We start from the raw sequence: 23,500 nt of genomic DNA, 5'->3' as shown, positions 1-23,500 counted from the left end.
CGCTGGAAAATTGAGGCACAGAAACAACCAGGCAATTTTGTTGTGTTGTTGTCTGCAGCAGTTCAGTGACAATAGAGATTCTTTATTGTTACGTAGCCTCACTCTCCTCTACCTTCCCCAGTGCTGGCGTGGAGGGCTGCACACTGACCTCCAGCACACGGCGTCTGGGCGGGAGTCCGTGCTTGTTCCCCCTCGAAGGGGCAGTCGCTCACAGCAAGAAAGTTCCTGGTTTGATTGGTTCCTGAGTCTCTAAGTTCTCCCTGTTTCTGTGTGGGGTTTCTCCCACAGTCCAAAGACATGCTGGTTGGGGTTGTAGGTTAATAGGAAACGCTAAATTGACCGAAGGTGTGAATGTGAGAGTAAGTTGTTATTTTAGTTGTGATACGCTGGAGACCTGTCCAGGTTGTACCCCGCCCCTCGCCCAATGTCAGCTGGGATCGGCTCCAGCTCCCCCATGACCCTCAAAAGGAAAAGCAGTATAGATAATGGATGGATGGAGTGAATGATGAAATGCCGGAACAGGTGAACAGCTAGTGAGGAGGAGGAACAGGTCATTTTAGTGACCGTAAAAAGCAGAGTCTGAAATGACAGCAGAATAAGACCATGCACGAAACAAACATCTGGAACCGAATGGAAGAAAAGGATGAAAAGATCAGACTGAAACTAAATCGAAGGACCTGGAATATGATTTGAATCGTCTGCGGTCGACGAGTCTGGTTTCTGAGCCAACTGCAAACCTACTGACCAGTGGCTGCAGTTCTGAGAGCTGCTGATAAAGGTTAGAGTAAATGTTCCGTAACTGCTTCGATGATGTCAGATGAGATGACCCATTTCCACAGTCGCAGACACAACAGACTTATTCTACCATCTGAAACGAGTCTTTGTATCAAATTATATCATCCCCCCAATGATTGATAAAAAAGCTCTGGGACACGACTTCCTTTTGGGCGAGCGTTCTACATCGTTCAGCTGTGATGACTTCCAAACCTCCAGCCAGGGTCACGCAGGGTACCGGGTCCGTGCGGATAATGCCATTCTTTATATTATTTATTCATTCCTTCATTATTCATGTTCCCCCCGACTGGTCCCATGAAGATCCAGAATCTCTTCTTCTCCAACTAGACCTGAGGTCAGGAGCAGATTTAGCTCCGGACAGAAAACGTGTATTTATACCAACAGTCATTCAAATTGAAAGGAAGTGGTGTGTGGATGTGCTGCAGCCCGGCCGCCACCGACGACAGTACAACGTGTACCTGGCGTCCTCAGGCCCGTCCCAGTGGAGATGTGAACTGTGTGACCACAAGAGGGCAGCGTTGGGTGTGTTGTTGTGTCTGACCCAGTATTCTGTCTCCTTCGCAGCATGTTCGATGTTGGGGGCCAGAGAGATGAGAGGAGGAAATGGATCCAGTGCTTTAACGGTGAGACATTTAACACTTTTTCCTTCTTCTCGTCTTTCTTCAAACAGTGTTCATCATCCACCTGAGACACCTCCTCCAGTCACGTTTAACCTCAGCATCACTTCACCTCTTACACGTCATAACTTCCTGTCAGATGTCAAACTTTATTATTTAGGAGCAGATGTTGTTTCATCGGTCACATTTGATGTGGTTAGTTTTCAGTTCACATTGCTATTTAGGAATCCTATGAAGACTTAAACATGTGTCCTGTCGTCATCACCTACATGGAATGCATCCATCTATACTTGACATTGATTGATTTGTCGATGTGTGTGTGCGTCTGACGTCGGCGTGTTGTCACTTCGGCAGATTGTCTTTAACGTATGATCGTAGAAATTGAATGAATATGTTCCTCTCCCTCCAGACGTCACTGCTATCATCTTCGTGGTGGCCAGCAGCAGCTACAACATGGTAATAAGGGAAGACAATAACACCAACAGGCTACGGGAAGCCCTGGACCTCTTCCGCAGTATTTGGAACAACAGGTGAGACAGAAACGTGTGTGAGATCTGAGCCCAGGAGGTGATTTTACGTCCATGAGAACTTCTGCTGTGTCATTTCTACTGTGACTCCCTCTACTGTCTCACGTGTAACTACTCACAGCTGTTCCTTTAACATCACAGCCCTGTGCATCCACTGCTAATATACTGTAATGGTTTTTGTGTATTTGTTTTTCAGATGGTTACGCACTATATCGGTCATATTATTCCTGAACAAGCAGGACATGCTGGCTGAGAAAGTATTAGCTGGAAAATCCAAAATTGAAGACTACTTCCCTGAATATGCTCGCTACACCATACCAAATGAAGGTTGGTGTCCCCATGTCCTCGCACGCGTCCTACAGCTTGACTCTTATAATCTGTGTTGACTGTCAACATGTCGTCCTTTCAGCAACTCCTGAACCTGGTGAGGACCCGAGAGTGACGAGAGCAAAGTTCTTCATCCGAGACGAGTTTCTTGTAAGTGCCTCGCCGCGTGTCGGGAGCGTTTTGAATCGAGGTGACGACGATGAATGTTCAGCCGTGAGCTGCCTCGTCCCGTTTAATTGTGTTTTCTGGTCGGCGTCGCTGGATTGATGCCAAACACAAATACCACCTGTGTGATTTGTGTAGAACTTGATGAACCACTTCTGTGACGCTGTGGCCTTCTCTCACCAGAGCTACTTTCAGACATGCACTGGACTCTGCAGTTCCTCCGTGTTTACTCGGGAGGACGTGCATGTGTGAACGCAAATGTCAGAGTGAGATGCTGCGCAGTTACTATAGGTTTTTATCCTTCTGGCCTCCGAGTATAACGTCTGTAGAAAACCAGGAGAAATCGATGTGTGAACACAGCAGGGGATCCTCCACTGGATTCACTGTGAGCAAAAATCTGAAAAGGTGACGTCACACACGTAGAAGACACCTACGAAGAGAGTTTGAGCTGACGCCGGTGTCGGGGGTGATGTAAACATGATCATGTGATCTCCGCAGCGGAGTTAATACGTCACTTCCTGCCTCTGTCGCCTGCACCAGGCTTCTCCTGGTCTGTAATTCACTGCTCACTATTACTAAACCAACTGTTTTATAGTGAGCTGTGTAAGTACGACTCTATGTCTCTATTAGAGGGAGAGAAGTGAATAAGAGCCTCGTTGGAGGAGCTTGAGCTCATCACCTCCTGCTCTTATCACAGATTAAGTGACGTCCGTCTGATCTCTCTCTCTCTCTCTCCCTCTCTCCCTCTCTCTCTCTCTCTCTCTCTCTCTCTCTCTCTCTCTCTCTCTCTCCCTCCTCAGCGGATCAGCACTGCGAGCGGCGATGGCAGACACTACTGCTACCCCCACTTCACCTGTGCCGTGGACACAGAGAACATCCGGCGGGTGTTCAACGACTGCCGGGACATCATCCAGAGAATGCACCTGCGGCAGTACGAACTCTTGTGATGGGAGACCGCCTCCGTCAGCCTTCTGTGTTTTTCTCCACCATTGTGCATCCTTGACGAACCTTTCCTCCTCCTCCTCCTGCTCCTCCTCCTCCTCCTCCTCCTCACCCTGAACCTTCACCCTTCCTCCACCCCCAAAGAAACCCTCAACACCCCCCCCTGACCACCCCTCTTGTCGAGGACTCTGAAGTACTACTGAAGTGTGTCAAATACTCTTCCTCTTCTTAACTTCTTAGCTTTTTGTACTTCTTCTTTTTTTTTGTTTTGTTTTTCTCTGGGACTGATTTCTCCCCATTTCACCGATGTAAAAGGAAGGTTGGGGAACAAAGTTGTTGTGTGCCGCTTCTTTTTCTTTCTTTTTCTTTTACTTGTTCCTTTTAAATGCCTTGATTTTTTGTCATTCCACTAAGCCTTGGGCTACCTCCTTTTTTTTTTTGTTTGTTTCTTTCTCCCCCCCTTCGTGTTCTTCTGTTTTTTTGGCTTTGTCATTGAACCTGGACTGGTGGGTGTGGAAACATAAAACACACCTACAGGACCTCAGTGTAGAGGCAGTGTGTGTTAATGTGTGTGTGTGTGTCTGTGATGAAGAGTAGGAGGAATGCCATGTGAGTGAGCGCATGTACGTGTGTTTATGTTCGTGTGTCACCTGCTGGATAAAGCCGGCATCACCACCATGACCTTTGCCCCCGTTTAATTTTTTTTATTTCTTTTACCCCGTCGTCCCCTCCGACCTGCGTCTTCTCTCCGCGTGGAAATCGACTGGACGCCGGCGAAACCTGGAGCAGACGAGGGGAGGGCGGCGGGGGCAGAGTGGATGAAGAGATAAATGCACTTTGCATCAGGTTCCTTAATAACTTTTTGTTTTTGTTTTTGTTCTTGTTGTTGTTGTTTTTTCTCCAGAGGAAGCATACACACAATGTAGCATCACAATATTTATTACCCTGTCACGATGTTAGCTTGCCGAGCTGCAGGGTGGACCGAGCGGCCGAGAGACACGTGGAGCGAGAGATTAATACGACAGAAATATACGACAGCGGCGACGCAACGAAGGATTTCAATGAAGGAAAAGGGGACTGAGCTCTGTGCACCTTAGCCCTGCTGCCTCCACGGACTCGGACCTGCCTCCTTTTTCCACACAAACCATCCTTTTAGCTTAGAGATACTGATGGGAGGGGAGGGCGGGCGGGCGGGGGGACGGGAGAGATAAAATGTATTGTTTTTTCTTTTCATTTCTTTCTTTGGTTTTGTTTTTTGTTAACTTGTACACTGTGCAAGGTTGAATTATCCTGTACAGACTGTAAAATGTAATATTATTTTGTACAACTTAATTGAAAGAAAAACAAATCTACTTGTAGATCTTTGTGCCTTGATTATGGCTGTACCTGTAAATGAGCTCAGATGTAAGTATGTTTTCGACTGCGCTGTACAGCTTGATGTCAAACTCTATCGGCAGCGGAAGACTGCGGGTAGGGGACTTTCTCTGTAGAGTTTAGTTTTTTCTGGTTTATAAAAAAAGGAAATGCTGTTTAGTAAAAAATAAAAAATAGGGAAAAAATCCTAAAAACCTGTATACATTATGCAAATTAACCACTTACCTGCAGTGAAGACCAGATGTTGCAGCGCCATGCCTTTTCTTTGTTTCTCTTTTCTTTTTATTGATTTTTCTTTTATCCTCCTTTTTGTTTTATTTTAAATTCTTTGGTTGTTATTTTTTTTGTTGATTTTTTTGAATTTCACAGCTTTAAACAAACATTGGAAATCCATTGAAAGTGTCCAAATTGCAACCTGGTGTTGTTTTAATAGGAACCAACGTTTTTTCGATATGAAGTGTGTCTGAGATCTGTACTGATGTGCGTGCCTGTGCGCATGTGTACATAAAACAAACATAGACTCACAGACGCATTGTGTGTATGCGTGTGTGTGTGCGCGTGTGTATGCGAGGGCGAGTGTGCGTTGTGTGTAAAATTTTATAAATGTATGTACATGTAAATTTATAGGTCTATATAAATATATATGTACAATTATACATGTTTAATTATGTGTGTGCCTAGGTGTACATACCTATGTATGTATACGGTAAATATGTATACATACACACATAGGAAAGCATGTTTAGAATGGAGATGAATAAATGAGAGCGTGCAATATTAGTAATTCTTTGGTCCTTTGGAGCCATACCCGATGGCACAGGCACTATGAATGTGTGAGCAGCACCCAACAAGACAAGCTCTTCTCCTTGTACAAACAGCATCAGCCTTTTCTTCTGCTACAGTACACGTCTATCCCCAAACGAGAGTGAACTGACTGGAGGTGCAAAAACCTTTGTTTGGCCTGGGAGGATGATTAAATGACATTTTTATTTTCTTTAAATAAAGAGGCACATTAGAGGACTTTGCTTTATTTCCACCTTGGTGTCCAGTTGTGTCCAGATTTGTTGCAGATGAGCTGGTTTGTTTCTGTTTTATTTTGTTGTTCATCTTAGGATTGTTACTTTGGTTCTTACGTACGTATACAGTACATTCAGCTGCAGGTTCATTAGAAAATTACTATTCAGTTGAAACTGTTGATTCACATGTACAATCATTCTGGAGGATGTAGTTTGTGCTGCTGGTTATAAAGACTGGTATTTATAGTATTTAGCACATGATACTGATTGAAGTTCATTCTCCGAAATGATTTTACATCTGAATTAACACCAACAAAAAGTAAACATTACAACCTTCAGGAAAGTTTTATTTAATGCATAAGATTCAGAGTTTATTGTGTTTCAGATTGGATTAGCATTGAGTATTAGCATTTAGCTGCACAGGTGTTTTCAGACTCTGGCAGATAAAACCTGTGCTTCAGGTTAAAAAACATGAGTTTTCAGAACTTTATGTATCTATTGATTTATTGAATGCTACAATAAAAAAAGGTATACAAATAAAAGGAATAAATCATCAACTTAAACTGAACTGTAACAAAATTAAAACTAACATACATATATTCAGGTTTTGAACTCGCATTGAAAATGATCTTGTATAAATCTGTAAAACATGGATTTATAAATAATTCATTATTAGTCAAAATACATTATCAGTCAATCACCTGTGCAGGTTTATGGTTCGTTAGTTAGAACCTTTAAAATAGACACATTGTTTTTGTACAAAAAGGTTTGATTCAGAAAAGATATTAAATGGTTAATATATTTTATATAACAGTAGTTTTTGTATAGTAAATATCTTTGCCTGTAACTAAGAAGATCAGGAGCGAGCATGAGATGTACTTTTATATAACTATGTATATATTTAATGTAGCATTTGGTGAAAATGAATTGAGTCAAACTAGAGCTGAAGCAATTTCTTTGATAAATTAATTAGTGATATATTTTGCTCAATTATTAAACAAAAATGCTTCTTAGCTTCTTTAATATTGGGAATTTATTTTTTCATCATTTTAAAGTAAGTGTCATTAACTATCATAGACTTCATAATAAGGTTAATAAAGAAATTAACTAATCTAATCTTGATTCATCACGATGGTGGAAAAATCATAGAAAAATCAAACATTGCCACAAAGCAGCTTATTAAATATTGTAATAGACAATTAGATATTAAAGTAAGAGCTCTCTTAGAATAAACAGTTTATTAGCTGTCTGATAAATTTATTTCAACTCAGAACTTGACACATTCAGCTTAGAATTTTAAACAGAGTCTGGTGTGAGTCCCTGATATTTTTATACTGACATTTGATTTCAGGCGATTTTGTAAACACAAAGAATTTGAGCTGACTCACTTTAATTTAATGACCTTATTTCCATCTGTTCTGGAAGTTTAAGCTTTGGACGAGATGTTTCAGCCAAAGTGAAACATGTCTCTGGATGTTTCTCATATACACGACAGGAAACTCACAAACTCTCCTTTAGATTCTGATTTATTTATTTACAGTTCATCAGAAATGCTTCAACAGCTTTGGCAAAAAATCCTCACAAACATTTGGCACAAGAGATTCATCAATAAATATATTCAGATATGCATCATAAAAACAAGAGGAGATGATTTAGACGACGACAGAAACAGTGTTTCACAGCAGATCACAGTGAGGGAGACGAACTACCAACACACGTTAACACCTTCGATCAGAGCAGCGACGTGAGAATTTACACATGTAGTGGATCGATTTGTCTTCCTTCATTTCTTTCAATACTTGATTCAAACAGTAGAACTTCACCCGTCTGGTCCTTCATCAAACTCCTCAGGATTTGTAATCACAAGAAAATCATCACCAGGGATACCAAGAATAAACTCTGAGTCCCTTTTAAAGACATTTAAAATATAGATTCAAGTCCTTCACAGTGTCACAAGACATTTGGACAAATCGAGGTTGATGCTGATGATGAGTTTTGGCCCCGTTCACAGGAGGAAAGTCACATTTTTGCGGATCTTCACTTAAAGTGTGTGCAGGTGAAACTTCATGGCTGTGTCCTGCAGCGTGGTGCATCCTGGGTAACGCAGTTCACAGAGACTTGTGCTTGCCCAGCAGGAAGAGGCTGAGGCACTGCAGCAGGCCCTTCATCCACAGGCAGTGGGCCAGGAAGAACAGCAGCATGCAGGCGCCGGCCGAGCAGTACACGCCGATCACCGTGCTCTCCTCCGGCAGGAAACACTTGGACAGAGCGTAACTGCTCGGTGACACCGACGCCTGGGGAGAGGTAGGGGGGGGGGGGGTCAATATTCACTATAACATCACAATACTGACTCATGATCTAAACCTACTGCGTTCAACGTGTCTCAGTTTGGTTTTGGACTGAGATCATTATTCATTATTAGCAGGCTGATAAACAGAATTCTATTTTCACCTCATTCAGTCGAACATTGTTGTTTCATATTTGTTTTGTTTTCTGTTTTGTAGTCAGTGTGGAAGCTGTGGTAAGATAATCATCAATCAATCAATCAATCAATCAATCAATCAGTCAATAGACCAATCAATTACCCACAGGAAAACTAAAAAATCTATAATTTAATGCTGCAGCCACTTGGGGGCAGCAGAAACACAAAACATTAATAAATCATCACCACTTACATGTGAGGAAAAACTGCTTATTTACACACAGAGTAATATCTGTAATTTAATGGTCTCTATCTAATGCAGATTTTGGCTCTTTAGCTGTTTAATGATTCACCTCGTCACTTTGTAGTTTCATCACAAAGACACAACTTCCTTTCATGTTATCATTTATCATATTTTTTATTTGAAAAATTCTGATTATAGGAACCTTCTCTCTTGCAGCATAATTTATTAATCATCATAATGTGTATAAAATGAATAATAAATAAAATGTATTATTATTAATATTATAAAATTACTTTTTTCATTACTATAGTATATTATCATTATTTCTTAGAATTACTACTTATAACTTGTATTGTTATTTATGACTAACTAACCCATTCATCTACTTGTTTTTATGGTTTTCACAAACAGAAACAAACGCGTGTCCGAGGACGACATGTAAAATGAGACAAATACACACAAGAGGCTGATAATTCACACAAATACACAACATTTCTTTACGCTCATTGTGTTTATAAAGTGTTGAGTAGATTGTTTTTCATTTATTTGCTGTAAAGAATTGTTTTTCGATATAAAATCTACTTTTGCAACAACTATATTTGTCTTTCCAAATAAAATAACAGTAAAATTCAAGGTAGTTTCAGCATCAAGTCGTCAGAAAGGGTCATTTCATGTTCTGTGTATTATTGGTGTTGTTTGTGTGTTTGTTGGTTGTTTCTCACCAGGATGAAGCTGGGGTTGTTCCTGTTCCTCCAGCTGAAGGACGGCACGCTGACTTCTGGGTACTTGTTGTCATGGAGAACCTCGCATCCGCTGTGGGTGTGTCCGCTGAGGATGAGGCGCGGCTTGAACCACTGCAGCAGCTGTGGAGAGAGAGACCAGCATCAGGACCACAGAGCGGTTGCTGCTGCTTTACATCATCACTTTCATCCTCGCCACCATCTGCTGCTTCTGCCAGCGACGCTTTCTGCAGCAGCGGGTCGTTGTCACCGCGTTTCAACTGGATGAGTGTGGCTCAGAACAGATCTGAGGTCTGACAGAACCCCAGCAGAGGCGCTGGGATGTGATGGGACTGCAGAGTAACTCACCCTGTGCGAGGCCTCCTTCGACAGCACGTCGTACTTCTCTCGGAACAGCAGGTGGCGCTCTGCGGACGGTGCAGCGTCCTGTCCTGTGCAGGCGGCATCGCTCACCCTGAACAGGGGATAGTGCTGCAGAGCAGAACACGTTCATTCAGCTCAGAGGGACGTTTTGTTGTTTGGATGCAATGTTTGAATAAATAGTAACATTTTATAATATTATAGCAAAACCTGCAGCCATGAACAAGTTGAATAATTACACAAAATATAATAAACTCTAGTGTTGAAACAGTCGATCAGTTTAAACTTCAACAATTTTGACAATTAGGCGACTGGATAAGTAATTTATTAAGAAAAATATTCACGAATTGATTCCAAATTTAAAAATGTAAAAAGCTGCTGCTTAGTTTTACATCGTTACAAATTTTATATATTTATTTATTTTTATTGTTGGTTAGACAAGATTTATATTCTCATGACCTTATTTAGGGCTGTTTTTCACAGTTGTCTTACATATTAAAGAGAAAATGATTAATAACTATTTATAACAAATTAAACACTAAACTCTAAATATTTCTGCAGTGTAAAGAAGTTTTCAGGTTAATAAACTGATGTTTTCACACGTTCTGTTATATAATCACATCTATATTGTTTTCTGTATCGCAGCTCTATGAATTTACTTTATTTGCAACTTTATCAAAAGTTGATGTTTGTGGTTGCATCACAACATCAAAGGGAAATGTTTAAAATGCATTATTTCATACACATTTCTCCCAGATTCAGTCTGACATTTTTGTTATATTTAGAAACTAAAATTTAATTCTGTGGGTTTCACCAAAGTTTGTTGAGGATATGTGAGCTTTATCTAATAAATGTCTTAAGGCTCTAACTAATAATTACGTATTTGAAGTTCTGAGTAATTTTCATCCGCTTGACAAGTGTGTAGGAAAAACATAAGTTTGAATCCCTGCAGCCTGTCGACAGCCGGGCTTATTATAGATGCAGCGTTGTAAGGTGTCGTTTGATGAAGGTCTGTGACTGAAGTGATGGATCTGATGTGAACTCGCTGCTGACAGAACGTGGGAGTTCAAACCTTTCTCTCTTTTATCTGAAGACCAGTTGAAGTTCTCACGTTAACACAGAGTCAGAGTCAAAACTGCAGAACCTCAGCTTTTAGTTTGAGGAACCAGTCACATGACGGCTTTTTGAATTAATAACCTGAATCACTCAGCTGCTGTAACTGTCGTCAGGTTATCAAGTAAAGAAATGATGAACGATTACTGGGATAATTAACGTGTGTGTTTCAGTGCACAAGTTGATATGTTTGCTATTATACAGTTTCAAATTAGTCAGAATGATAAAAACAAAAAGATTAGGCTGGTTTTTGTGTGATTTTGAGTTTTCGAACCTCATTGAACCGCCTCAGATTGATCTTCAGTTGACAACAAACACAATCGATAAATCATGTTTAGATTTCCACACCAAAGATACAAAGAGAAAGACACCAAACAACCACAAAATGACAAAAAGGGAAAACACAAAGAGACACAACAGGACCATGAAAACACATGAAATGAACAAAGAAACACCAAAATGACCAAAACAGGTAAAAAATGTATGAAAAAGACACAAAACAAACACACAGAGACTAGAAAAAAAAAAGTTAAATGACCAGAGAAGAGAAAAATGTCCACAGAGACACAAAGACAATGCAAAGAGACACAAAAATGACCAAAAGCAGATGGACAATGACCAGAGAGACACAAAACGAGCACAAAATAATAACAATAAGATAGAAAACTAATACAAAGAGACACAAAACAAGACACACACGAACAAATAGAAAAAGCAAAATGATCACAGACGAAAAAAAACCACCACAGAGAAAAGTAAAACAGGAGACGACAGAAAGACACAGAATAAACACAAAGAGACAGAGATGGAGAATGACCAGAGGGACCAGAGGATTAACCCGATTTAAAAATGAGGGATTAAATGAATTATTTGCTAAAATGTGCTTCTTAACCACTTTCTCCCAACAGGGCAATGTAACTGATGACAGGGTCTTTGTAAATGAGACTGAAAAGTGACTGAATCCAGAGCTTTTCAGCAGAGAGTCGGTGCAGATGCATGAGACGAGAGCAGATCTTGAGGGTTTTTCCAGGCGGATCAGAGCCAGAACCTCCAGGGAGCCCACGTGTGGTTTTTACCTGTAACATGACGGGGGACGTGGGAGGATAGAGCTGCGAGCCCTCACATCCGTCCGTCACTCCGCTGCCGGGCTGCGAGCTCTGCGGAGGAGACGACAGAAAGAAATTCATCCACTTGAAAACAACCAGCTCACATTTTTTTTTATATATTTCACACATCTCTGTGCTGTGAGCGAGGATCTGTGGCAGGGAGCGAGAGGAGCAATCAGCACGTGAACACTGTGGATGTAACAGTGGCTTGTTCCCTCCTCTCAGCTGCAGACAGTGTGAGGAGTGTGTTAGATGCTTCCTCCCACCTGCAGGGAACAGTTGAGGTCCCTGGAGAGTTTGATCAGCTCCTTCTCCACCGACTGGCAGATGGGACAGCCGTCACCGTGCAGGGCCACGCTGTTCACCAGCAGGAAGCTGCGGGGGGGGATCAGGACTTGATTTAGGAGGTTTTCATGAGATGTGGTTTCTCAATCACTTTACAGCTACAGAGCTTTAACAGAGCTGCAGAGCTGTCCACGCCAAGTCTCTCTGATTTCCTCCGGCAATAACTGTGAATTTATTCTTTGCATATCTTATATTCATATTCTCATGCATATTGTATTTAGTATTTTGCTCTTTGCTCTATGTGCAATGCCCTTGACGAGCTGCTGTGACACAGTCATTTCAATTTGTCTCTCATGTGAGAATATTCCAACTTGTTTATACAAAATATTTATGAAAGATATAATTGAAAACCAGGGAAAATAGATCTAATCTTATTAAATATTTGAAACAAGTAAGAACTTAATTAAACACAATCAAAGCCTGATAAAAAATAGATTTGTGCAGATCTTCCTATGTGTGGATCCACAGCAACATTTCCACAGTGTGAAAAGGGCTGTTACTGGTTTATTGTGTCTATTTGACTTGTCATCTTGTATAAAACTGACTCTGGGAATCAAACCTGTGACCTGCGGGCCTGCCCGAGTCACATGTCTGTCCTGCACCACAAGGCTGCGTGCACCTGTCACTCACTTCACTCCCCTCTTGGTGACGATCCTGGTGGAGGACGCGTTGAAGACCTTCTCGAAGCGCTGCAGCTTGAACCAGTCCATCCTGCAGGAGACACACGAGCAGCGTCACTAACCTGCTGCTCATCAGCCGCGTCTCTTACGTAAGAGGCCCACTTCCGGCTGCAGCAGCGGACCAATCAGAGAGAGGCGCTGCACGGCCACGTCGGCCCACAGCTGTGAATCACAGGCCTCAGATTCTAGACTGTGGGATGGTTTTATGTTTTCACTGCTGATTCCACTGAGAATCTAACAAGACAAGAGCAGTCTCCTGCAGAAACACTGCTACAGGCCGGGGGGGGGGGGGGGGGGGGGGGGGGGGGGGGTGTGTGTGTGTGTGTGTGAACACAGTGTTGATACTGTACCATAGATAAAATAAAACTAATGTGATGATATCTCATAAAAACTACGGGATCTACACACACACACACTCGTTAAAATCCAAAAATACTGTTACGTACAAACATATTCACTGCTTTTATTATCTTACTTCAGTTTACATTTATATCTACATTTCTACAATGTATTGTTTTGATTTCTATTGATTTTTGTTATGTCCTTACTGCAAAATGCAATTATCTTTAGTAAATAATTTATTTGTTGGGGATCTATTTTCTCCCTTGTGAGTATTAGACTGTAATTAAAGATGGACGACGTGACTGCTCCCTAAAGGTGAATCCAAAGCCTCTAGATGGCCCCCTGGTGGCTGGCTGCGGTACAGGTTATAACCCCTGTCTGCTCCGTGTTAGTGGATGGGACATGAGGCAAAGCAAAAGTCACCATTACACGTTGAATACATTTTTCTCAAAGATGGTTTCTGTCATTTAGGTCGTTCTCATCACACTGATGTACGTCCTGGTGTTTTTTTCCACTGTTTGATGCTATAGAAACAGGGTGAAGCAACATGATTGACAGCTGAGACTGACTCATGATTGGTCGAGCGTGTGTATCGGCGTGACCTCGATTCTGCTGCCCCACCCCCTTATGGCTATTGCACAAACTCTGACTCCAGATGACGTCTCTGCCACAAGATGCTTAAGACGATTATATAACCGGGATATTTTTGGCTTCATTTCTGGACAGTGGGAGGAAGTGGAGACGTGTCGTCCATCTTTTGTTCACAGTCTAAGGTTTATACCAGCAGATGGAAATAAACTACGGTTTTCACCAATCTTTGCTTTTTTAAATTCTACAAATTCCTACACACACTTCAGAGGACGTGACATCAGCATGTCGCTCACAATTAGACGTAAAAACATCAGACATTTCCTGAAAGGCTCTGCAGTGTGGACCAGGTCCTTTCATTCTCGTGCTTCTTGTTTGCTGCTGTATTAACGCGCCGCTTTTATTGACATTCCCTCGGCAGCGGATAAACCGACTCGTCTCATTACAAAACCTCTTCAGATCAAAGTGAAGCACGAATAGACGACTGTCGTCAGATATTTCTGGAACTGGGGCAGCGAACAACAGGAATTCAAAAAAAAAAAAACACGGCGCTGAGGTGTTTTACCGAGTGACGTGCAGAGAATTCAAAGTCCTTTGTGTCACTTGTGTCTCCTGAATACCAGAGCAAAGGTGGAACGACAGAAACAATAAGACAAAACAATAAGACAATAAAGCTGCACAGCTCGTTCTTACTCATAATGGAACCCGATGTCGTGGTTCCCAACGAGTACAACCAGTTCTGTGTCAGTGGAGTGTCTGAACATCCTGTGGAAGCGGCGCACGTCGTCCTCCCAGTGCTGCGGAGACACAACACAAACAGCCGCTGAGGCAGGTTTCACTCAGCGTCTTCGATAAGTAGAAGAAGAAGAAGAGAAAAGTCCCCTGGGAAGCTCATGAGAGTTAATGGGGTCTCTGAGGGTCACGCTGTCGCCCCCTGTGGGTGACTGAGCCGCTCCGCTTTGATTCAGGCCCCAGATTCAATTTGGCACCTGCAGGGGCCGAGGCGGCACACGGAGGACCTTTAATTACATCAGTGCTGTGGGGGGAACATGGTGTTTTTCATACAGACGCGACTAAATGAGCCACTGGTGCTGCTCTTAATTAGCGCTGAAATGACAACTGAGCATTTAAATAATCAATTCATTGTTTAAGATGTTAATTACGCAAATGTGCCGAGTATCAGCCCCTCAAAGGTGAAGATTTGCTTCTGCTTCTTTGTTTCGTGTCATAATAATTGAATTTCTTTGCATGCTGCACAATTACTGTTAATTAAAGACGAATTTCAATGAAAACAAATCATCGTCTTGTCGTTTTCTGGTGCGTGGAGCAAACAACAAATCGATGAACCCACAAACAATCATCAGGGTGAGAACAGCGACTGGTTTGCAGCTTTAATTTCATCATTTTCTTTTCTCTGCAAACTGAAAAGGATTCGAGCTTCGCTGAATACAAATCAGACGAGATGTAAAAATGAATGAATGAGGAAACACAGTGGATCAGAGGGGATTTAACTCTCTGCCAGATCTTTCTTTTTTTTTTTAAATGGAGGATTTCTCTCTGTGCTGCTCTGGCACTTCACCACTTTCCCCCTTTTTTTCTTGACTCCATGCGTTTCTCTTGTCAGTCCAGTCATGGATGCTGTGAGACAGTTCCCAGGGGGGGGGGGGGGGGGTTCTTTTCCTGAAGCAGGGATGGATGTGCAGGAGCATGGAGGACAGAGAGGCTGCAGGTTTCTGCTGCTGCTGTTGTTGTTTTTCTGATGTTTCCCCACCAAATCCTGCAGCCTCCCGGGCCTGGTTGGTACAGGATGATGATGATGATGGTGATGATGATGAGGAGGAGGAGGAGGAGAAGGAGGAGAGCACTGGCCTCTGCTCTGCATCCTCATGACAGACAAAGCAAAAAAGGGGAAAAAGGGGGGGACAAGGGGAAGGGACGTTACCTGCTGTGAGCTCCACTTGCCTTCGTCAAAGATGTCCCCCAGGATGAACACTATCTCGGGCCTGAGCAGCCACAGAGCGGTCTGGAACGCTCGCTCCATCTGCCATTCCCTGCGCGTTTGGATACATGGATTATTGTGTTTTGTTGTCGTTTACGCATCACTCCTGCTGGGATGGACGGATGATGGATGACCGATGGAGGATGGATGAAGGCTGGATGGAGACTTTACCTCCTCAGCTTGTCGAACCAGTGTCCCCCCACGGCTCCCAGGAGGTGGGTGTCCGACAGCACCATGGCGCGCACCGCCGCCGAATCCACCGGGCGGCCGTCGATGCCCTCCCCGGCCCGCGCCTGGCTGATCCTGGGCCAGGCGCACTGCAGGATGGCGGGGAAGTAGATGAGATACTCGCAGAAGAGGAAAGAGCCGCAGACCGCGAGGATCAGCAGCGCGGAGACCGTCCACCTGACGCTGAACCGCGGCATGTCTCTGTCACTCGGCGCTGGAGGAGCCCTGCACTGGCGCACTGGAGGCGATGGAGCGGTCCATGAGGCATCTTCACCTCCTCAGGACCCCGGAGCGGCTCGGGGCTGCGGCCGGGCGATGCTCGTGGCAGGTCCCGGCTCCGAGGAGGAGGGAGAAGACCCGGAGAACCCGAAACGTGAGGCTGGGGACGGGAGAATAATCCTGTGTGTCTGCTCCGAGCTGCAGCCTCCAGCCTCTGGTCGACTCCGATCTGCAGCTACAGCATCTCTGCTCCTCAGAGTCAAGCTGGAAATAACACGTCCCCTGACTGGGTTTTCAAAATAAAACAGCACAGAGCCTTCAGTCTGTGTGACAGGGAGGAGGGAGCAGTCAGGTGCAGTAATAAAAACACACTGTACTTTAAAGGTACTTCCCTGTAAGTAAAATACTACAATGAATGTGCTATTATACATTTATTTATTTTAAATCAATGAGGATGACTTTCCTGTTTGCCTTTGATCCAATCCTATAACTAATATCTTCACTTTTCTATTTATTTTATTTTGTAATTAACTCTTTAACTTATTTTTAAAAAGCTTCTCTTGATGATTTTTATATTTTACATAAAGCACTTTGAGTTGAAATGTGCTTGACTTAAATCTGGATCTAGTAGATGTTTGACACATGAAAAATGATTTTAAATGATTATCAGGATTAGTAACTAACTGATTAACTGGTTATTTGATTAATTTTAAGAATAGCTTCAGCTATGATCTACTTGTGCTGTCAAATATCTTGATCTTAAAAAAACATCCTGTTTTATAAGATTTTCCTATTATGTAAACGTCTTAATCTGCACAGTTACCAACTCAACCTGTCATATACTGTTGGAGTAAAAGGGAAAATATGACTCTTCTTGTAGTTGAGTAGAAGTAAAAGGAACATACTGCAGTACTAAGCACCTTGTATTTGTAGTAAACAGTTAGTACATGAGTAAATACCCAAACTGGGCTCTAATGCTTCTCTTAATGCTGCTCACACGATAATTATAAGATGATAAATTAGGTTTAAATGATTTTTAGATTTTTTTTTTCTGTGGCTTTTATCAGTTTGGTGAAATATTGAAAACATTTGACCCCTTTGAGCCTCAAACTAATTGTTTAAATCACCAGGAAGTTTATGCGAAATGCTCCTTTGGATACAGCTTTTTGTTTTTGAAAAATATCAATAGTCTGATAAATGCAGGGGAGCAAAAGTAAATATGAGTATAAAGAAGCAGGGAATGGAAATGGAAGTACAAGTACCTCAGAATTGTACTTACAATTTCAACTTGAAACTTCCTGTGTTTTTCTCGCTCACATCTGCCAGCTTGACGACACGTTGTCTTATTTCTCTGAGCAGGGGATGGGGAGGCTGGGCATGATGGAGAAAAGACTAAAAACACTTGGAGTAAAAGTTATTTAAAAATAATGCAGGTAATCAATGTGTAAAGTAGTAAAGTTCTCTGGTGATAAATCTGATCAGTGAACGTGGCAGCGGTCCAAACAAACACCCACATACCGACACAGGGACTGGAGCCAACAGCTACAGGACAGATGTGATTAAGTGATTAAGAGCAGAGATCCAATCACCTCCAGCAGGAGTGAAGCCCTGTGTCACCTCTGAAACCACCGAGGAGTGTCACACAGGCACGTTCCAATCGTGGCCCTGGAACGTTGAGTTACCTGCTGAACTAGTTGGTTTGCTGCAGGTCAGCCCAAATATGCACAGAGGAGCTATTTACGCCCTCTGGGTCTCGTCCTCACTCTGACCTTGGACATACATTGTTTCTTCAGCAGCAGCAGCAGCAGCAGCAGCAGCAGCAGCAGGAGGAGAAGGAGGAGGAGGAGGAGGAGGGACTCAGCTGCAGGTTTGTGACTCAGGCAGCAGCAGTGAAAAGAGAAGAGATGCACAGAGCAGCAGCAGCAGCACAGAGCGACACTGACGCAGGACATGATGATGATGATGAGTAGAGGAAGGAATGTCACTTGTCAAACACAGGAATTTTTTCTGCCTCGTGAATGAACATTCTTGTCTCCAGACGAAAGTGGAGACGGAAGCTCTGCTCTCGGTCACATGTGAAGCCTCGTTTGTCTCCACTCAAGGGCTTTTTGTTTTGGACGATTTTAAAATTCAAACTGGATTTAAATTTAGATTGACAGATAACTAAGCTTTCCTTGTGCGCCCTCGGCTCAAGGAGAGAGATTCACCAACACCAAACAAGTTGAAATTCTAACTTGAAGCCACTCTACATCTAGTGAAAAGACAGTTACGATCTTTTATGTTACAAATCCTGCTTTTATTCACAGTCAGCATCAGGAGTGGTTGAACCTCCTACAGGGACAAACCCCTGGGGTTGGCTTTTATTATTTACTTCCTCAAGCAACCAGGAAGCAACCAGAGCCTCAGAGGACTCGATTAGTCAATTAACAGAAAATAAACTCTCTTTATAATTGATAAATAAGTTTAATTTAATTAAAATCTAAATATTTACTCCCCCCCACTGATTTCTATGATATAAGCTTTCAGAAAATTTGATAAAAGACGGCTACATAAAAAGAATGAGCACAATTAAAGCTAAAACACTTCAGGTCTTAAAACTAGAACAAACACACAAACATTCTTGTGATGGAGTAAAACGGTTTCAACATTTATTAATATACATTTTTAGTAGTTGGATTTAAATAAAATGACTCTAAATAAACTAAAAGTAAAACCACCACAGAGGGTGACGTGTCTCAACTCTGCAGAAAACACTGATTCGGTCATTTCCTTAACAAATGAAGGCGACAAAGAACAACTTCCATGTGACACATTTACATATGAAGAGAAAACAAAGTGCAGCAGGCGGCTGCTCAGTGTGTAGTGTTGTGTGATCGGATTGTGTTAAATCTGACGATGCTGAGCACAGAGTTAAGTTTTAAGCTTCTTTTTTCTCTCAAAGCTGCCGACGGCGTTTCACCACAGGTGAATTTCAATGAGCTCGGAGAAGCTCCTGTGGAAATGTGATGATAATGGAGCTGGAGTGAGTCATTTCAAGCTGAAAGCTGGAGCAGGTTCGTGCACAGATCCTGTCTGAATGTGGTTCAGCTCTAACATTAGATTCATTAAATGTAATAAAATGTATAAACAAAGCTTTCAAAATGCTTCTATAAACCATTTAAACATGTTGCATTGTGCATTCATTTTTAAAAATAGTTTTATAGAAACATTTACAGATTTGACACGAGTTGATGTAAAAATAGATCTAATCTCTCCTCCTTTAATTCACAGGAATAGTGTGACGTTTAAAAAAAAGTATTCACCTTCAAACTATTCACAAAAATATTTCAACCAGCCGTGAAATAATTCTGCAAAAAAACCCACATAAAACAGTAAATTGCTTCTTTTTTTTTTAAACTCGCAGCAAAACAAACACAAATTAACATATTTCCTAAAACTCGAGTTCATCAGTGTATTTGTGTGTCTATGTAACAATGGGATCTCCATATACACAGTGTTTCTCAATCCCCAGGTTGAACCAGTTGCCTTTTCCTCCTTTATAGGAGCTGGTGACGATTCTCGCCCAGCCGCGTTCTCCCTGAAAACAGAAACACAAAACATTATTCACTCAGTGAGCAAGAGGCCAAACGTCAGTGGGAAATTATACATTTAAAGAACTGAATGTTCTATTCGAATCAAACACTGTGAGAGAGAAAGAAGTGAGGGAGGGAGCAGTGTGTCTGCAGGGTGCGGTGCAGAGAGAGAGAGAGAGAGAGAGAGAGAGAGAGAGAGAGAGAGAGAGAGAGAGAGAGAGAGACCAACCCAAAACTCTCCCCAGGAGTTCCTGACGATCCAGTACTCGGCCCCCTCCTCCGACACCCCCCAACCCGCCACCGACACGATGTGATTCGGCAGCGAGAGCGGGTGAAACTCGGAGAAAACCCCCCCAGAGTAACTCTCCAGGCCGCCGGTGGCCATCAGGGCACAACTGAAACACACAGAGGGGAAGTTTTCTGAACGGCTGACACATCTTTATCTTTTCAGTAAAATGTCATGAGAGCATTTCTATATTTCTCAAATAGGAATCACAGATGAGGGTTTTTTTCAGCCGTGAAACTAAGATTCGTGCAGTAACTTAAATATGTATCCTGCCGTGTGGGAACCTGGAGTTTCACACATGGTTTTCTGCTTTGAAGCTGCATCGGATGTTCACTAAATCACCTCTTTTCTCCACAGAGTCTCTGAATTACTTAATGTTTCTGCACATATTTCATTTAAACGTTTTTGTTATTTTCTTTCCAAACCAATTCACATTCACAAAAAGCTGAATTTCTCTTTTTTTTATGCTGTTTTAGGATCATACACTTTTAATGACGAACATGTTTCTAAAAATAGTTGATGACACGTCTCCACTCCCTTCACTGGATACAGGAGCCACCATCTTGTGCCCTTGACATCACTGGAGCCGGAGCCTGAGAGGGACGGTATCGAGGTCTGTCAAACCACTCCCAGCTGTCAATCATGACGTTTCACCCCGTTTTTTTTAATTTAAACCAGAAACATTAAACAAACGAGATGGGATTTACCATCTATACCCCAACCAGCCACTAGAGGGCGATGTAGATAGTTTGCATTCACTTTTGGGGAGCTGTCATGTCATCCATCTTTATAAATAGTGTCTGGTTACGACTGTTTTAATCTTGCATGTCTGCAGGTATTGGAAAAGCAAACTCAAGATATTTTTACATATGAAGAAGTTAAAATTGTGTTTATGATCAATTTCAACACATTATGGCTCCTAATTCAAATTAAAACCATAATTTTAATACGCTCGGTGCTGTAATTTGTTCTTAAACACATTTTAATATAAACTTTCTGAACTAATAGAAAGTTTAGTATGATTAAGAATCTGCTCTGTGAAAAGTTCCGTCTGAATCTCATCCTTCCCACGGAGCACGTGGGCGGACGGATGAGTGGACGTGACGGAGGACAGGATGTCAGTGGGACTCACACTTACCTGATGGGCCCGTTCTTGTAGAGTTCTGCTTTCATCTTGTCTCTTCCATAAACGTGTCCGTAGTCTCCCACTTTCCACAGAGTGTAGTTCTTCACCACGGCGCACGACTCAAAGAAGGAGCAGGTTCCACACTGGTTGAACAGCTCACACTCTGTCCACATCAGAGACAGATGGATTATTTATCATGCAGAGCTGCAACGTTCATTTTGAGACTACTTTTTAATCAATCAATCTTTGAATGACGGCTGTCGTCCTGCAGTCCACAAGATTACACTCCCACATTCATGCTTACTTTGGTTTTTGGCTTGGTAGTTGTTGCAGGTTTCGTCCGGGATGCCTTGCTCGTGGGCGTATGCGTAGACTCCGAGGTGATCTCCTCCGAAGCAAGAGCCCGCCCCCCCGCAGTCGATCACGTTCTGGACGGACAGGTACGCCGACGGCCACGCGCCTCCTCGCTTGATGTTGATACGGTCTTGGACAAAAGAAAATAACAAATATTACCAAGAGGAAACTGTTAAAGCACATTTAGAATTTACATAACAATAAATATACTTTATATATCATATTTATTCTATACATCCCTCTTAACTTGTTTCCTCCCTCCCTCTGTTGTCATAGTTACCGGCTATTGCACTGGTGGCTCCCATGGCCCAGCAGGAGCCACAGTACTGTGGGATGTGTTGGTTCCTGGTGATGCTCACATAGTTCTTTCCCTGGATGTTCCTCCAGTCCCACGACGGAGGAAGGTCCGACACCTTCAGGTACTCATGAGGCCGGGCCTGGGTCCTGAAATGAGAGAGGGATAAAACGTATATCTGGTTGTTGTAATACAGGTTGTATTAAGGTAATAAAGGTAATAAAGGTAATAAAGGTATATGCAGCCAGATGGTTTCACTGTTGGACTATTTAGATCTCAACTCAGAGCTGTGTGGTCATGTTTGGGTTCAGAGAGCTGAGATAAGATCACATTATAAATCTCTAATATTTCCACATAAACTTGTAAATAATCAGGATTTAGACACAACTACAAACACAGTAAGATTTGTCAAGTAAATAGAAAATAATTAATGTTCTGCACAATTTCTACGTTGTAAATCAAACTTAAGCAAAAGTTTACAGACCAACCCTTTGTATAAAAGGTCAGATTTCCTTAAGTGTATTAAACCAACATTGAACCATGTTGTGAATAAAGTGATGCCACAAGTATCCAGCTTGAGTAACATTGTGAAGATGGGAAAATTCCATTAGATTGTTATCCTGAGCAGAAACAGGCTTCACAGCATCAAATGAAGACTAGAAAATCTACTTTATAACAGATAGAGAATTTGTTAGATAAAGAACAGAAGAACGGTCTAAAGAGACATTTCCACACTGTCTGGTTAACTGTGTCTGATTGGTTTCTCATCCTCTGAGACCACAAGAGCTTTCTATTCACAGAGATGTTGCTCTACAAGTTTTTATCTTTGTAAAAGTGTAAGATAACAAAAAGGACTTTAAGTGCTCGGGGGTGTCAGACCTTTGGACCCCACACTGTGTATGAGTCATACATAAAACAACAGGAAAACAAACAACAGTAATATATGTTTTCATAGTAACGTATAAACACAGTCCAATCATTAGCTACAAGTTATATTCTTATTAGATATAGATATATTAGATATATACTCTTATAAGCTGCACCTCGTTGGTTAATCACAGAGAAAAGACACAAGAGAGAAACTCAACATGACAACAAAGAGAATAAAAATGAAGAGATGCAAAGTTAAAACAACATTTTGAGTCTGTTTGAGTCGGGGGTCCCGTGTAGGAGCCGGGGGGACGTTTCACCAGTCTGAGCCCCAAACGATGTCTCATAGTCCCCCCATTAGAAGAACATGATCCCATAAATGAATATTATTCTTTATTCTTTATCTTTATTTCTATCTCAATAAGCTTTGCACTTTCTCTGGCACATTTTAGGTTTTATTGCCAGTTTTGTTGTGTCCCTGTGTTATCTCCATCTTCCTTCACAATAAAGCAACTAACTCTGCGGAGAATATTGAAATCTTCTTCTACATCAGTGTTAATGTCAGTGAGGTCAGTAGCATCTTGATAACAGCTGCCCGGAAGTAGTTCGCTCAAGAGGTAAACAACAACAACAACAAGCCGGGGCCATCGCACTGAGTCTCAGTGAACTGTGGGCTCGCTCGTCTCTCACCTGACGGATCGTGCTCTGTGGTCCCTGATGGGTTTGTAACAAGGCTCAGACACAAGTGTGGAGCCGCGGATCGGCAGCGAACACGAAGCTAAACAACACAGCAGCAGCGGCAGAGCGGTGGGAGACGCCATGTTGGCTCCACTCTTCCTCTGACGCTG

General features: G+C 42.3%; 3 protein-coding genes across 4 annotated transcripts in view; 1 reads left to right on the top strand and 2 right to left on the bottom strand.

Annotated features, from left to right (window-relative positions):
• The window catches only part of gnal (guanine nucleotide binding protein (G protein), alpha activating activity polypeptide, olfactory type), a 45,333-nt gene extending 39,550 nt beyond the window's left edge, over positions 1-5,783 (top strand). For both annotated transcript variants that reach the window (XM_034612468.1, XM_034612470.1), the window contains exons 8-12: positions 1,360-1,418; positions 1,822-1,942; positions 2,136-2,266; positions 2,349-2,416; positions 3,232-5,783. In XM_034612468.1, coding sequence (XP_034468359.1) covers positions 1,360-1,418; positions 1,822-1,942; positions 2,136-2,266; positions 2,349-2,416; positions 3,232-3,378 — 526 coding nt within the window. In that variant the 3' untranslated portion in view covers positions 3,379-5,783. The remainder of the gene's footprint in view (positions 1-1,359; positions 1,419-1,821; positions 1,943-2,135; positions 2,267-2,348; positions 2,417-3,231) is intronic.
• A 1,493-nt stretch (positions 5,784-7,276) lies between these two features.
• mppe1 (metallophosphoesterase 1) lies at positions 7,277-16,399 on the bottom strand. The gene is made up of 9 exons (XM_034612471.1): positions 15,874-16,399; positions 15,646-15,754; positions 14,397-14,500; positions 12,724-12,804; positions 12,015-12,123; positions 11,719-11,799; positions 9,518-9,640; positions 9,152-9,292; positions 7,277-8,057 (listed from the first exon to the last, which is right to left on the bottom strand). The coding sequence occupies exons 1-9, from the start codon at positions 16,125-16,127 to the stop codon at positions 7,872-7,874; spliced, it is 1,188 nt and encodes a 395-aa protein (XP_034468362.1). The 5' UTR covers positions 16,128-16,399; the 3' UTR covers positions 7,277-7,871.
• Positions 16,400-19,484: 3,085 nt separating this feature from the next.
• Positions 19,485-23,500, bottom strand: LOC117777657 (cathepsin Z). Its single transcript, XM_034612480.1, has 6 exons — positions 23,343-23,500; positions 21,768-21,931; positions 21,438-21,617; positions 21,146-21,296; positions 19,951-20,116; positions 19,485-19,726 (listed from the first exon to the last, which is right to left on the bottom strand). Exons 1-6 carry the CDS (start codon positions 23,471-23,473, stop codon positions 19,613-19,615), a joined length of 906 nt encoding a protein of 301 aa, XP_034468371.1. The 5' UTR covers positions 23,474-23,500; the 3' UTR covers positions 19,485-19,612.

The sequence above is a fragment of the Hippoglossus hippoglossus genome, chromosome 17, assembly GCF_009819705.1.
Source record: "Hippoglossus hippoglossus isolate fHipHip1 chromosome 17, fHipHip1.pri, whole genome shotgun sequence".
Taxonomy (NCBI): Eukaryota; Metazoa; Chordata; class Actinopteri; order Pleuronectiformes; family Pleuronectidae; genus Hippoglossus; species Hippoglossus hippoglossus.
The sequence above is the reverse complement of the archived record's forward strand: the minus strand, read 5'-3'. Positions and strand labels throughout refer to the sequence as shown.